The sequence below is a fragment of the Xyrauchen texanus genome, chromosome 21, assembly GCF_025860055.1.
Source record: "Xyrauchen texanus isolate HMW12.3.18 chromosome 21, RBS_HiC_50CHRs, whole genome shotgun sequence".
In the NCBI taxonomy this organism is placed as follows: Eukaryota; Metazoa; Chordata; class Actinopteri; order Cypriniformes; family Catostomidae; genus Xyrauchen; species Xyrauchen texanus.
The window spans coordinates 40,504,760-40,521,647 of NC_068296.1; the positions used below are offsets into that span (position 1 = coordinate 40,504,760).

Genomic DNA, 16,888 nt, shown 5'->3' on the forward strand with positions numbered 1-16,888 from the left:
CGACGGCCAGGCGTTTCAGTACAAAGTCCTCCCCTTCGCCTGTCTCTGTCCCCTCGCCTTCACGAAGGTCGCAGAGGCGGCCCTTGCCCCGCTACGAGTAGCCGGCATCCGCGATTCTCAACTACCTCGACGACTGGCTCATCCTAGCACACTCTCGAGAGTTACTATGCACACACAGAGACCAGGTGCTCCGGCACCTCAGCCGCTTGGGGCTTCAGGTCAACTGGGAAAAGAGCAAGCTCACTCCGTTCAGAGCATCTCTTTCTCGGGTTGGAGTTAGACTCAGTCTCAATGACAGCACGCCTCACGAGCGCAGCGTGCTCAGTCGGTGCTGGACTGCCTCGCTTCCTTCAAGCCAGGCACAGTGGTCCCTCTAAAACTTTTCCAGAGGCTCCTGGGGCATATGGCGCCCTCCGCGGCGTCGCCAGCTGGGGTTGATGCATATGAGACCACTCCAGCACTGGCTCCAGACTCGAGTCCCGAGACAAGCATGGCACCACGGCACGCATCGGGTAAGGATCACCCCCGCCTGCCTCAAAACACTCCGACCCTGGACAGACCTCTGCTTTTTACGGGCAGGAGTGCCCCTGCAGCAGGTGTCCCGACGCGCTCTGGTCACAACCGACGCCTCCCAGTCCGGGTGGGGTGCCGCGTGCAGCGGGCACGCAGCAGCGGGCCGCTGGAAAGGGGCCCGCCGCGCTGGCACATCAACTGCCTGGAGTTGCTGACCGTCCTTCTTGCTCTCAGGAAGTTCCTCCCGCTAGTTCGGGACAAACATGTCCTCGCGGAGATCGGACAGCACCACGGTGGTGGCGCACATAACGCCAAGGCGCGACGCCTCGCCACATGTCACAACTCGCCGCCGCCTCCTCCTATGGAGCCAGCAGCGACTCAAGTCGCTGCGTGCCACTCACATCCCCGCAAGCTCAACGTCAGAGCGGACGCGCTTATCACGACAACGCCTGCCCGGCAGGGAGTGGAGGCTTCACCCCCAGTCGGTCCAGCTGATTTGGGAACGGTTTGGCAAGGCCCAGGTAGACCTGTTTGCCTCCCAGGAAACCTCCCACTGCCCGCTCTGGTACGCCCTAACAGAGGCTCCCTCGGACAGACGGCTGGCACACAGCTGGCCCTCGGGCTGCGCAAGCACGCATTTCCCAGTGAGCCTTCTTGCACCAGTGCTGTGCAAGGTCAGGGAGGACGAGGAGCAAGTCATGCTAGTGGCCCCCTACTGGCCCACTCGGACTTGGTTCTCGAACTCAGGCTTCTCGCGACAGCTCCTCCCTGGCGAATTCCCCTGAGAAAGGACCTCCTCTCTCAGGGACGGGCACGCTCTGGCACCCGCGCCCAGACCTCTGGAACCTCCACGCCTGGTCCCTGGACGGGATGCGGAAGAGCTAGCCGGCTTACCGGCGACCGCTATGAATACAATCAACCAAGCCAGAGCCCCTCTACCAGGCACCTTTACGCTCTAAAGTGGCGCTTTGTTCGCAGATTGGTGTTCTTCCCAACTGAAGACCCGCAGAGATGCACGATCAAGTCAGTGCTCCTGTTCCTACAGGAGAGGCTGGACAGGATGCTGTCCCCGTCCTCCCTCAAGGTGTATGTTGCCGCCATTGCCGCCTACCACGATCCTGTAGACAGCAAGTCTTTGGGTAAGCACGACTTGATCCTCAGGTTCCTGAGAGGCGCCCGGAGGTTGAATCCCTCCCGGCCAGGCCTAGTTCCCTCCTGGGATCTCTCGGTAGTCTTGGAACTAGCGGAGTGGCCGTTACACCTCGGGTGTGCATTATTTTTCAATAATTCAATGGGCCAGAGACAATTATTCCACGTATACCATGGTTATCAAATCTTCTGACACTTGCATACTCTTCAAAACTTTCACATCTCTACTTTGCCCTCCTCCTCCCCCTCCTACATCCTCTATAACAGCTGATATCTATGCCACATTTTTCACAGAAACAATAAACATCAGCAGTAAATTCTCCACACCACAAACCCACCAACACCCATCACCAACACACAACTCCCCCTTTTTCTCCCCCTCTCTGAGGTCTCTAAACTTCTCTCCAGCCACCATACTACCTGTCCCCTTGATCCTATTCAATTCCAACTCCCCTTGGCATTTCTACTTCTTTCCTACCTGTGCTAACACAAATTATTAACACTTCTCTTCTCACTGGTACCTTTCCCACTACATTTAAAATGGCTAGAGTGACCCCACTGCTTAAGAAACTCACTTTAAACCCAGAATTCTTATATAGACCGGTCTCTCTCCTCCCCTTCATAGCAAAAACACTTGAACGATTCATGGTCAACCAGGTATCCTCTTTTCTTCCCCAGAACAGCCTGCTAGACAGGTTGCTAGATACTAAACTGAAACTGCTTTGCTGTCCGTCACTGAAGCCCTAAGGTAGGCCAGAGCAGCATCCAAATCATCTGTGCTCATTCTGCTGGATCTGTCTGCTGCTTTCAATATGGTTAACTACCTCACCACACTCTCGACAATGGGCATCACAGGAAATGCACTCTGCTGGTTTGAGTCTTACCTCACAGGTAGGTCTTGGAGGGGTGCAGTGTTCACACAAAATAGCTATCGGGGTACATCAGGGTTCAGTGCTTGGGCATCTGCTCTTCTCTATATTCATGACATCACTGGGATCTGTCATTCAGGCACATGGCTTGTCGTATTTCTACACAGATGACACCTCTTATTTTCTACCTCTTATTACAGCCTGACAATACCATGGTAGCTGCACAGATCTCAGCCTGCCTGGCAGACATCTCGTGATGAATGAAAAAACATCACCTCCAACTCAGCCTAGCAAAGATTAAACTTCCCATTGTTCCAGCGAGCACAGCTATACAACATAACTTCACCATTCAGCTAGACTCATCAATGATCACACCATCCAGGACAGCCACATATCTTGGCATTGTATTTGGCGATCAGTTTAACTTCACAGACCACATAGAAAAGATCATGCAAATTTGCTTTGTACAACATTAGGAAGATCAGACCTTTTCTACTTTATAACAGTTTCACACTATTTGTGTGGTGTCACCCTATTTGTTTAACCTTTATGAAAATTGACCATGGTATTACTATGGTAATATTGTAATAACCATGAATGTTGTACCAGTAACCAAGTTTTTTTAGGTGGACACTATGTCTTTGATATAATTAACCATAGTTTTACTACAGTAATACTGTAGTATCCAAATAGTAACCATGGTTAATTTTGCTGTTACAATGGTTTTACTACAAATACCATGCTTAAACTATGGTGTAAAGGGAGTTAAAGGGAAAGGAGGAGGCGAGAACCGGCTTGACAATATAAATAATATTTTAAATATGAACTTAACCAAAAAGACAAACACACACACAGGTGTTGGACAGGTGTCCGTAAATATTTATCTCTGTCGCACTGCCGTCTTCATTTGGCCTTCATCCCTCTCGAGGGCTAATTAGCCTGATTAGGTGTCGGGTGTGCGGAATCACGACCTGTCCCCCGCCCTCCGCCCTGCCACATATGGTTACTGTAGTAAATACCAAATAATATCATCCCATTTTTATATATCTAAAAATATTTTCTTTATTCAATAGCTTCAATATATTTAGCTACTTTTTATTAATAGCTTGTAGTGTAGCTAACTACTTTTTTAAAGGAGTAGCTTAACTGTAGTTGAACTACTTTAAATTATGAGTAGCTTAACTTATCAATAAACTTAATCAGTTTCAACATAGCTTCCCCAACACAGTAGTAAATGTGTGTCATCTATGACCTCAGATGCTCAGATTCTCTCTTCAGTGATGAAAGAGCACACCTATCTCAGCAGTTTTACTAATGCCCTCTCCATTCTGCTCAGCTTCTTGGAATGTTGCAAAAGATTTAATCATATCCAGTCTACAGATGATAATAACCCTCTTCCTTTTTAGGCCAAACCACAGTACAGAGACATTACCTATCAGATTTACTAATGACTTGCTCTTATCATCTGATCGTGGCTGCATTTCTCTTCTAGTGCTTTTAGATCTTAGTGCTGCATTCAACATGATAGGCTAGATAATTATGTTGGCATTTGTGGACATGGTTTAGGTCTACCACTTTGTCTGTGTAAACGAGGAATTATCAAATAAAAAAATAAAATGTATGCAATGCCACAGGGATCAGTGTTAGGGCCTCTGCTTTTCTCCTTATATATAATTCCCCTGGGAGATATTATCAGGAATCATGGAATAAGTTTCCACCATTATGCCAACGATACCCAACTTTATATTTCTTCAAAACCTGACGAAATTTCACAATTCTCCAAATTAGCAGAGTGTATCAATCAAATCAAGTTGGAGTCAAGTAGCAATGAAATGGTGGAGGTTGAGAAGAGTCCCCTATTCACTGTGTGATGCGCTTTGAGTGTAGTGTCTGAAAAAGTGATATATAAATTCAACATTTATTAATTCACTCAAATCAAAGATTGGATGGCCAGCTGGAAAAGTCTGACAAGTTTTTTACACATCTATTTCTGATGTTGTTTGATATTTTTACCTTCAGGTTTTGTTGAGGCTGTTGCTTTGGTTTTGCAGTCTGATCATTTAATATCCTTGTGTTATGCTGGAGTAGTTGTAATCTTTTGATAAATTTCTTTACATTACGGACTAATATATTTAGCAAAATCGAGGAAAGAACGGGTGTGACATCATTTCAAACAAAATCTGACCAAAAATAAGGTCTTTGAGTTTGAGTTTTAGGAAAACTTAGTGGCAGTTTCTAAACACATTCATGCTGCCATTGACCCACATCATTGTGGGTGCTACACCTACTTTGACACAATTATCCTTTCCCAGTAGTAAAAAAACAACAAGTATAAAAAATATTTTCATAATTGTGAATTGTGGATTCTCTTCACAAAATTAATAAAAAAAAAAAATGGGTAACCAGTGCATTGAGCAGGGCAAAATATCAAATTTTTACGATGTTATGGTGATTATTTTTCTGGTGATATAAAATTATTGGGGCTGGGGAATTGAAAGTGTTCATTTCTGTGATTAATAGTCGGCCGTTTAACGCATTTAACCAATTAATGCAGTATCCGTTTTTTTCACTTCCTGAAATTCACTAATGTGAAAGTTCTTAAAGACAAAGTATAAAGTAAATATATTTATGATTATATTTAAATGTTTGTTTTTATATACTATGTATTATTATTCACAGAAAACTGTGATTAATTAGTTAAAACTAAAATTCACAGACCTTTTTTTTTTTTTTGCCCACTATATTTCCTAAAGAGAATGTAATTAGACAAATTTCATGATCCTTCGGGGCTTCACAATTATTAAATAACATCAAAATCTCAGTATTTTCTTGTGATTATTAAACAGCAGAAGGCTGATTTTATTTTATGTAATGCAGTGACTACATGGTCTGTCTGAACAGATGATGATGTTTCCTGTTCCTGTCATGTGACATCCTGTTTCCCTCCATGTTCATGTGTCTTGTTCTCATTGGTTTATTGTCTTATTAAATCGTTGTCAGTCTTGTGGTTCATGTTTTAATATCTTGTTATCATGTTCATTAGTTTAGTCTCATCATTGGTGGTCATGTGGCTAACCATGTCCATGTATTTAAGCCCTCATGTTCGCAATTGTCTTTGGTTAAGTATTGTTTTGGTGTAATGTTGTGTCAGTTTTCATGCTGTCAATTTGTTTATGTTTGTTTTTACTTTGGATTCATGTTTTTGATAAATACTGCACTTGGGTTCAAACTTCATCATCTGTTCCTGTCTTCAGCCTGTCTCTACATTACAAAAGCGGTCTCAGAGCAGTTCACATGCATTTTGAAAGCTGCAGGTTCACACAATTCCAAAACATTTGTAATCACAAAAGGTTATTATCCAAATCTAAAAATTGGACACGGTATCACAGAAAAGAGGTGACAGCATTTCACCATATTTGTAGTAAGCAACACTGCAAACAGTCAAATACACTCTGCACTTCCCGTGTTCCATCCAAATAAAAGCTCAAGGTGAAGTAAATACAACAAAAATATATTACTATTGTACAAAATAATAATTCAGTACTATATCAGTGGAGTTGTGTCCATTGTGTCCTTGAGCAAGGCGCTTAACTCCAGGTTGCTCCGGGGGGATTTTCCCTGTAATAAGTGCACTGTAAGTCGCTTTGGATAAAAGCGTCTGCCAAATGCATAAACGTAAACGTAAATATCACATCAAAATAAAATTCAACTGGGCTCTAAAAAAGTGTACTTTTGCACACCCTGTGTATTCACAAAAATGTACAATCTAAAAAGTAAATGTTGCTTATTACTGTATTTTTGTATTGGTGCGCCTAAATGAAAATGAATAAATATAGTTCTTCCTTGTGTTTATTTAGTGAAAACTCTGGAAAACATGCCTTCGTTATTTTAGATTTTTATTTCATGCATTAAATTTTTTTTTGAGAATACTTATCTACAATGGCTGTTTAGTTGAATTGATGGTTCTTCTGATTAAAAAACAAACACTTAATTCCATTTCAGAACAAAAATATAATTAACACACTGAAGAATATAGAATTATCGATTTCACTCTGAGTGAAGAACAAAGAAGAACTTTGACTGGAGTATACTGGAGCCTTAAATACCAATTTCTGCTGGTGTTTGAATCCTATCCATACTTTTAGGGTGTTCTCCCCAAACATCTGAGAGTTTTCTTGCAACCACATCACTTTGCAATTCAGTTTGTCCACAACAACCTGAGGCCTCAAGACTCTGAGTTGGAGGCAACCTCATATTTTACTAAGTAAGAACATTACAAGAACATTCCAACAATATGTCTTTATATTTTAAAACATCAAGATGTTAGTTTGTATTAATGTTTGCCAAGATGTCATTCTGATGTACACTGTGCAATATTCTTACATTAACAACTGGACTTTATTACTCATTGTTTGAGAATGTTTTGCATGTGAAATAGAGTAGAATATCCTCACAGACAGACAGTCAGTTAGTTGCACATACCTTATCTTGATAAGTGAAGAAGAGAATGATGAACAGAATCTCCAATAACAAAATAAACAGCAACAGGATGAAGAACTGTAGAAACACAAGCAGAAGAGTCCAGTGAGAGTGAGATCTGGACAATCAAAAAACTGTTTGTGTAGTTTCTGTGTTTGGGTTTTATAGGACAGCAGAGGCAAGAGCTTCTCTGTGATTTACCCACAATGCTTGTTTGCATCATCTTCATTTGTCTTGTACATTGACAGTCGTGATGTGTCGGTGATCTTGATGATGACATTTTTTGTTTAGTCAGGTCTTTTCATTTTTCTCTCTTGTTAATGTTTCCGGTTGGTGATTGTGTCCAGGTGTTTTATAATCAGTCTCATTCACATGCTCTGGGTGCTTCTCATTTGATAAACTGTGCATCCTTGTTTCCTTGCTCCTCCATTCGAAGCCTGTGACCCAAAACTGATCAAAGTCCGCCATCATAAAGGTTGTATCAGTTATCAAATTGCACCATGATGAGGCAAGGATCAGGGATGGAGGAAGCTTACCAAGGATGCTCGATTCCTCCATCTTTGTTTCCTTTCCTACAATCTAGTCATCGTTTCCTATAAGGAGCTAATAAACGAGGAAAGGAAGCAAGGAAAGGAAACAAGGATGCACAATTTCAGAAATGAGAAGCATTGAGACAGTGTTACACAGCCAGAGGCTGACAGAAACTATAAGTGAGAGTGTTGTGACTTTTTGCACCCTTATGATAAGCAGGCAGCAGGAATCTGGCAATGGAGATGTACATGCTGAATGGACATACTCTACTCACACACTCTCACTCACACAAAAAAAAGCTCATGCTGACCGCCATATGGTGAACGAGGGAGAAAAGAAAATCTTCAACAGAATTAAAATATATTGTTTCTATACTTAAACTTAAAAACTATAAATCAACAGTTCAATGTGTTGAGGATTTTTTTTATTATGATTTATTTTTAAACATTTAATTAATAATTAATTAATTACTTACATTTATATAGCACTTTTCTACGCACTCAAAGTGCTTTACATAGCATATGGATTATGCGACGGCAGCCATAGTGCGCCAGAACGCCCACCACACACCAGCTATTGGTGGAAACATGGATCTACATGCCTTCTAATGCCTCACGTGGAGCTGTTTTGGAGATACTATGTATATATATATATATATATATATATATATATATATATATATATATATATATATATATATATATATATATATATATTTGTTCTGAAATTTATTTATTTATTTTTTTGCATACCTGTTACGTGATGCTGAACCATCAGTGTTTATTACTTGTGCCAGTGTCACTGTGTCGCATTGAATTTTTGACAGTGACACCTCATCTGTTCATATCACTTATATCTACACTTTATTATAGATCAGGGATTCATATCCATTCTATTCCATTCTCTCTCTCTCCCTGCTAGATCATTTCTAAATGCTCTTCTATCATTGTAGGCTGACTTTTCTTTTCTAAATGGACAGCATGCACATGAATTGAGGTTGAGAATGTCACAACAAATACCAATAACAGGAAAGCTCATCATTCATTCGATTTATAGAATATCCATATGCACATAAATCTAACTCCTAATGGCATGCAGGTCAGTCATATTAGTTGAAAGGGGGCACTAGTACAATGAGAACTATGAGACATAATTCACGATAAAGCAGTTGTTTTTTGCGTCGCCAGATGATGTTTTTTTTACGTTGTCAGATGTGGAAGAATATCGCTAAAGCAGACTATAACAATCACTAAAATTGTCGCTAGAGGGCTCTTTTACTCGCAAATGGGGTCAAAAAGTTGCTAAATCTAGCGATAAAGTCACTATGTTGGCAACACATCGCTGTACCGCATGCAACAACAAACCCAGTGCGAGAGTCATGACCAAACGACTCATTTGAACCAGGCCTTTTTATGAATCACCCGAAAAGAACTGAGGGTGTGAACTCTGGAGCTCAGGTTAGCAGTTTGAATCAGAGTCACTTTCTCAGCGAATCATCCGCCAGTGCAGACATTAAAAGTCCCACACCACTTTATATATATATAACAGCAGTGCTGATTTAGGGCCATATAGCATGATTGCAAGTGTTATATTGCTTATATACAACAGTTCAATGAACAAGTACATTTATAAAATTAGGAAAAACTGAGAGAGAGAGAGAGAGAGAGAGAGAGAGAGACGGAGCGTGTGCGATCACCTGTTTCCACTCTCACGCAGAGATGGTGTCAGCTTACTGAAGGTCAACTTTCTCAGTGGAAAAATAGCATCCAAGTGGGGGTATTTCTCCCTATTTCGTGGTAGCCGGTGCACAAAAGTCTTTCACTATAGAAACCACAATGTTCTCTGCCATTTTAAACAGCACCCATTGTGTAATTAATCAGTCTGTTGTGTCTCTCATCTGTGATAAGCCGTAATGCTGAAGTTGTACGTTTAAAGCCGTTTAAAGCTTTTTTAAAGCTTTAGTAGTGTAGTAGTAATACAAGTGATCATGAAGAGCTGTTGTATGTAAATGGCTGATGCGGATTCACTTCACGTCAACTAACTGACTCATATTACACATAAAAATTATCTTTTGCCACTACCTGCTGGCTAACATATGTAATGTAAAAAAAAAGACAAACCATAGCTCTTAACAGATCTGTACTGCTCTTACACTTTAATTTAGAACGGCACGAACACAAGCGAAGTGGTACACACAGTGAAGCATCAGCATGCTGATGGTGTCAGACCATCAGTGCTCATGAAATGTCTCTCGTTCAATCAGATTCGAGGACTGGAACTAACTGGTGTGTGTGTGTGTGTGTGTATATAAGATCCAGGTTTTGACACTTAGGACAATTAAGGGACTTGTACACAACTATTACACAAGGTGCAAACATTCATTGATGCTCAAGAAGGCAACACATTACTCTATGCATACTATGCTTTATGTACATATCTGTAATGTAGATTCTGAAGTGTAGTACTAAATAAAAAAAATTTGTATCTCTTATATTTGTATAAATTATGAAAGGGGTGTGAACAATGATGAGAAAAAAGTGAATGCAAACTTATCTTCTCAACTATTCTGTTTATTACACCTTCGATTAATGGGTTATCAGTCTTTCTTTTCTTCTGCTTAATATCTTGTTTCTGAACAACAATCTAAATTGAGCAATTATATGATTTGGTGACTAAAAACAGCTCCAACGTCATTTTTCTAGTCTCTTGTGTGGACACAAGAATATTTTAGCATAAATATTTTCCTCACGCACAGTTTCAGGCTATGATAGTCTCAGAAGATATCTTCCACCGCAGCATAAATCATCACATTATATATTCATAAGACTTACTCATATCTGCTGCACTGCTCCAGTACTGTGCAGAAACACATCTGAAATCATACAGGCTCTCATAAGTGAGAGCAAATGAACAGTGCCCTCAACACCAGTATTCACAAAGGTTGTAAAATATGGAAGTTCATAAATGTTTCATCCAAGCGAGAAATTTGGGCTCTGTACACCAACAGAATGGATTTGAAATGAAGCAATGAATATGTGATTGAAGTAGCTACAGACTGCCAGTTTTAATTTGAAGGGATTTACATCCAAATTAGGTAAATGGTTTAGAAATTACAGCACATTTTATGCACAGACCCCCCATTTCAGAGGCTCAAAATTAATTGGACAAACAATGGATTGTTCTTAAAACTTGGTTAAAAATATTTTACAATGAATGACTGTCTGAGGTCTGGAACCCATGGACATCACCAACTTTTGGGGTTTCCTCCATAGTAATGTTTTGCCAGAGGCCCGTAACATGAAGGTCACTGAACGAGCTCAGGGTTTCAGGATTGGTTTCAGGTTGACAAATTCAAACCAATCAGGCTTAATTGGTACCATGATGCAGCTCATCAACTTTCTCTGTCAACTCAGGCTTCGATCCTGACTTTAAGATTAGATTGCACTCATACACATGAATGAGTGATATTTACTGCGCACAACCAATTGTGTGAGAGAACGCGATTCACTTCTCACAAGAGACTCAGTGGAATTTACCTCTCTGCTGAAAGCTGATTATCATGAAAGTAAGAATTTAACAATGCATTTACACTGCTCAAGAGTTCAGCATGAAATCATGAAGATTTAAAACATATGATTTACACAGTACATGGGATAATTGTAAAACTATGAAAAGACATTAGCACAACAAGAAGAAACAGCTGCTACGAGAGCTCAAGAGGACTGCTGCCAACTAATTCTTAAATGTGATAAAAAAACAAAAAAACAGCTGGTATATCAATGCGTAAGTGAATTCTTAGGCCCACAACAAGAACATACAGGCTTATTAATTTTAAAAGCTTAAATGTATTTAAAATATAAAAGTTATTATCGTTCAAAACTATTACAAATAAATATAGGCTACTGTTGATTACAAAACCATTAGAGACTATAAAGATGAATATTCTCTCTAAGTTTTCTTTTATCAAAATTTACCAGTTAGTAGGCTAGTATATGAAAAAGTAAAATTTTTCAGAAAATGGAATAAACGACTTTGTACATATATTTAATATATATATTTTACTGCTCCACAACGCTGCGAAGCCTCGCCAGGTACGTCAAATACGATCACGTGGCTCTCACTTCCCAACCTGGCCAGGACCATCCGACTCGTCTACGCGATTCAGTTCGCCAGGCCCCCGCCCCTTTCGCCGGTATCCGCTTTACCTTGGTGCACCAACACCCTGCGTGCGGTGATCGCGACCCTTTTACTCAAAGACGCGATAGAGCCTGTCCCTGCCGAGATTAAGAAGGGTTTCTACAGCTCTTCATCGTACCCAAGAAAGACGGCGGCTTACGATTGATCTTGGACTTGCGAGTTTTCAACCGGGCCTTGCACAAACTCCCGTTCAAAATTCTCATACAAAGACGCATTCTAACTTGCGTCCGGCATCAAGATTGATTTTAAAGTATACTAAAATTATTCGTAAAATTCTTAAGTTGTCAAAAAGGCTCAGAGGACAAGAATTCCCATTATTATAAAGCTGCCCAAATTAAACCTATATTGAAGAATCTATATTGAAATGGAGGAAGATGGAAATTTATCAAATAGAGGAACCTATTAGTATATCCCTGTTCCTACCCAAACAAAACAAAACATTAAAATCAATAGATTATATTTGTATTAATGTTAATAACAAAAATGTTAAGGTTAATTTATTATTTAACTACACAATAGAAATACATTCAGAAAACATTATTTTGGGTAAAATGCCATTGTCCTTAAGAAATAAATCTGAACAAAATATATTTGGGGTAATCAGAATAGCAGCTTTGAAACAGATTACAAAAAATTAAACCAGAACTCCCACAATTTAAAAGATGTGAGAAACGATTTTGGAAATATACCAAATAACATTTATAATAATAAAAGTCTGGAATGTGAACATAAATGGGATTTGCTTAAAATATTATAATTTAGATAGCTTGTTTCCTTCAGATTCTTGATTTTTGAACAAAATTTGTTAAAATTTTAAGTATTATTCCATATCTCATTTAATATTAAAAAAGGAGAAAAATGCCTTAACTTTCCACTTTATTTGAAATAACATATAACATGTAAATTAATGAATTACACATGTTATTTATCAAATATGTTGTGAATGGTTATTTGATATGGTTATTCAAAATAACATAGTGTTTTTTTTATTTCTCTTTCTTGATGTAAAATTAAAAAAATCAGCATTAAAAAAAGGCTACTACTGATTCATTAAAAAGTGAGCAATTAGAATACTGTATGCAAAAAAATGGTATGCAATAATAAGATGCATTTGTTCTTTTTATAAAACAACTTCAAATAAAATACTGTATGTTCATCTCGAGTCCATGAAATAAAGAAGGGATTTGGGTGGCATTTACCCCTTTCCATCTTGATCTTTTAATATTTTAAAAACTATAATTATTTGCAGGTATCATATAAATCCATCTTACTGGCTGTTCTATAGATTGCCTAATATATTATATATTTATTTTTTTAAATAAAAAACATATGTTTTTGCTACGGCTAAAGAGAGTAAATGAAAAGAAATTAAATTTTAAATAAAATACAACACTCTATCTTCTCAAAATCTACATTTAGATTATCAAATAAATAATTTATCATGAAGGGTCAATTTTGTTGATTTTTTCAGATTTTATTTGTAAAATGCACTTTAAGAGACACAGGGGAGTGACTTGATTGCCAGAGATGTCATTTTACACACAGCTGATTGGTTCAGCATCTGTTAGCGATCTATAATCTAGAACAAATCCTGCTACGTAGCAGGTTAGCCGTGTAGCTTGAGTTACTATGGAGCTGAACACCACTAAAAGCCGACCAACTTTCATGGTACCTAAAACCTGGGGTTGAATCCTTCATGTACAGGCCTCAGGTCTTAAGTTGCTGCTTGTTTGTATGTCTTTCTGATTTGAGTTTTGTCTTCAGCAAGTGAAATATATGTTGCCCGTCTGTCGCTCACTTCGACGTTGTGTCGAGTGAAGCGACACTTGAGGACTTTCTTGAAGGCCTCGGTTACCACTGAACTTGAGAAAAGGCCAATGAGAATTTGGCAGACAGAATTTGCATGTCCCTCCCCCGGATATACGGGTATAAAGGGAGGGAATCATGCCTCTGTACATTCAGATTTCTTCTTCGGAGCCACGCGGTTGTGCGATCAGCGAGCTGAGATCACTTAATGTTCCACTCACCTCTGCAGAGCTTATGCTGTTGGATCTACGGCACATATCAGCTTGGCTTTCTCCTTCTCTGCACGGCAGTGCAGTGTTGCCCCTGGGCGATTCGACAGCGCTGCTAAGAGAGCATTTTTTCGAAAAGAGTTTATTTCTCTAAAAGAGCAATACACCGCTGCCGTTTAATGTCCTTTTCAGGAAAGCAACCAACCTCCTCACTCATCCACTCTCAATACCCTCGACTGTGGGGCGGCCCACGGGTTTTCAGAGGTCCCCCAGGTGGACAGAGCGGTTGTGATCCACCTGTGTCCTGAGAATGCCACCACCTGGCGGGATCACCCGGTGCTCCCCTCAAAGGCCTGTAGGATGAAGTCGTCACTGACTGGACGCCATTGACAACTCACTACTAGGACGTCGGCCGTCGGACGTGAGCTGTAAGAAGGGTCTGTGCTGAGGCAAAGTGAGACGTGAAAATACGTATCCTTCAGGTCTGCTGCTGCAAACCAATCTAGATGCTTGACAAACGTTAGAATAAGTTTCCGCATGAGCGTCTTTGAACGGGGGAGTCTGTGTGAGGCCTGGTTCAGAACTCGCAGGTACAAGATTGGCCACCACGCACCGCCTGTCTTAGGTACGATGATGTGAGGGCCGGCTGGAGGGACGGCTCTATTGGAACCCTGTTGTGTGAGTGCCTGACGAACTAAATCACGTCGCCAAGTCGGATGGTCCCAGCCAGCCAGCGCAACGGGTTGGAAGCGCAAGTGACGCATCCAAGCTCTGAGCGGGGGCACTAGGGGGACGATCACGTATGACGTACCCAGTGGGGCTTCGCAGTGTTGGGAGCAGGTAATATGTTGGGGATCCAAGTTTCGTCCCAAAACAATTGTGCAGAGAAAAAAATACAAAAGTCAAGGCGCTTACCTTCCTCCGCGTACCCGGCTGGTGGCGGGAATGTGACTGAGGAGGAGGTCCTATGGCAGCCCAGTCGAGTCATCAAGTCAGACGCCACTGTAACGCTCTCCGATGCAGCGGAGAAATCATCCAGTTCGCGGGGTTCAAGAGAGTAAACAGACTGGCCATGAGGCGAGCCGCTCACACCTCAAGCCCGAACGGAAGCAAACGAGCATTCTGGGGGGGCGGGTGATTCGTGGGGATTTACCCGGCAAAAAAGAGCCCACTGCACTCCCCAAATCGCCTTCATCGCCAGCTGGGAAGAACACCATTCAACGAACAGACACCACTTCAAGGCATACAGGCACCTCGTAGATGGGGCCCTAGCCTGAGTGATGGTGGTAGGCCACTGAGGTCTTCCACGTCCCATCCAAGGGCCAGATATGGAGATTCCAGAGGTCTGGTTGCGGGTGCCAGACGGTGCCCTGTCCCTGAGAAAGAAGGCCACGTGCCCATTGCATGTAGCGCCCCAGCCTGTCTTGGAGGGGTCGGTTGTAACCACGACGTGCCTGGATACCTGCTGTAGGGGAACCCCTGCCCGTAGAAATGTAAGATCGTTCCAAGGGCTGAAGAGGCGGTGAAAGATCGGCGTGATGGCCACATGATGTGTTCCATGGCATCATGCCAATCTCGGGACTCGAGTCCGGAGCCAGTGCTGAAGTGGTCTCATATGAATCAACCCAAGCAGTGTGGCTACCGCCAAGGATGCCATATGCCCCAGGAGCATCTGAAATAGTTTCAGTGGAACTGCGGTCTTCTGTCTGAAAGCTTTGACTGGGCATGCTCGTTCATGAGGCGTGCCGTCATTTCTACAGGCAGGGGTTCCCCTACAGCAGGTCTACGGAGTGCAACTCCAAACCGAGAAAAGAGATGCTCTGAACCGGGAGGAGCTTGCTCTTTTCCCAGTTGTCCCAAAGCCATATCCGGCTGAGGTGCGTGAGTACCAGGTCCCTGTGTCCATACAACACATCCCGAGAGTGAGTTAAGATTAGCCAGTCATTGAGGTAGTTGAGAATGCGGACGACCACTTCCCATATTGGGGCAAGGACAGCCTCTGCGACCTTCATGAGGATGCGAGGGGACAAGGACAGGCCAAAAGGGAGGACTTTGTACTGGTACGCCTGACCCTCGAATGCAAACAATAGGAAGGGTCTTTGTCGAGGTAGAATTGAGACGTGGCAGTACACGTCCTTCAAGTCTACCGCCGCAAAGTGAATCACATAGCCGAGTCGGATGGTCCGGGTCAGCCATCGCGACGGGTTGGAAAAGTGAGCCACACGTACAGACTCCGGGCAAGGGGGACCAGAAGGATAATTTAATCGGACGTACTGGCGGGTGGGGCCTCGCGCCAGGTTGGAGCCAGGGAGGCCACATTGACGGGTTTTGAGCTCTGTGGTGGTGCTGAGTCCAGAGACATCAAAGCACTTACTGGAGCAAACGAGCGTGACGGGGAATGGGAGGTCCGTGGGGATTTAACAAGCGGAGGTGGTCCCATTGTGGTCACCAAATCGGCCCCAGTGCTCGCTGCGCTGGCCTCATACCCGTAAGAAGAAGGACCGAGGGAGGGAGCTGCGACCGCAGCGCTGCCATGGTCATTGCATCGCAATGAGGACATGACGCATCCACGAAAGATGTCTCGGCGTGGGCGGCGCCCAGGCACAAAAGACAGCGATCGTGGCCATCAGAAGGCGAGAGGTATCGACCGCAACCAGGAATAACACACAACCGGAAAGGCATCTTTAAAAAGACACATCTTGAAAAGACTTTCCGATGTGTGCCGCTCTTTTAGGAATATATTCTCTTTTGTGAGGGAAAATGCTCTTTCAGAATAAACTCTTTTAGATCTGATGAAGCACCAGGTTCAGCTTGAACCATCGACCGTTCGTCACCGAAAGGAAAATTGAATGTGCGCTATGCACATCCCCTCCTTTTATATCCATATGTGGGAGGGGCATGCAAATACCACTCGCCAACATCATCGTTAAAAAGTTAAGTTACTTCCTTTAAAGTACATTACTTGGGTTACAAATTTCTAAGATATTATTTATGTAGAATTCAAACAAGTGTAAACGAATGTACCAGTACAAAGTTCTCCCCTTCGGCCTATCCCTGTCCCCTCGTGTCTTCACGTAGGTCACAGAGGCCGCCCTTGCCCCGCTAAGGTAAGTGGGCATCTGCATACTCAACTAC

At 42.1% G+C, this 16,888-nt stretch overlaps 1 protein-coding gene across 1 annotated transcript in view; it reads right to left on the bottom strand.

Moving 5' to 3' along the window:
* LOC127661499 (tetraspanin-33-like) overlaps nucleotides 1-16,888 on the bottom strand; it is a 154,939-nt gene that overhangs the window by 86,922 nt on the left and 51,129 nt on the right. The window contains exon 3 of the mRNA XM_052152231.1: nucleotides 7,014-7,088. Coding sequence (XP_052008191.1) covers nucleotides 7,014-7,088 — 75 coding nt within the window. The remainder of the gene's footprint in view (nucleotides 1-7,013; nucleotides 7,089-16,888) is intronic.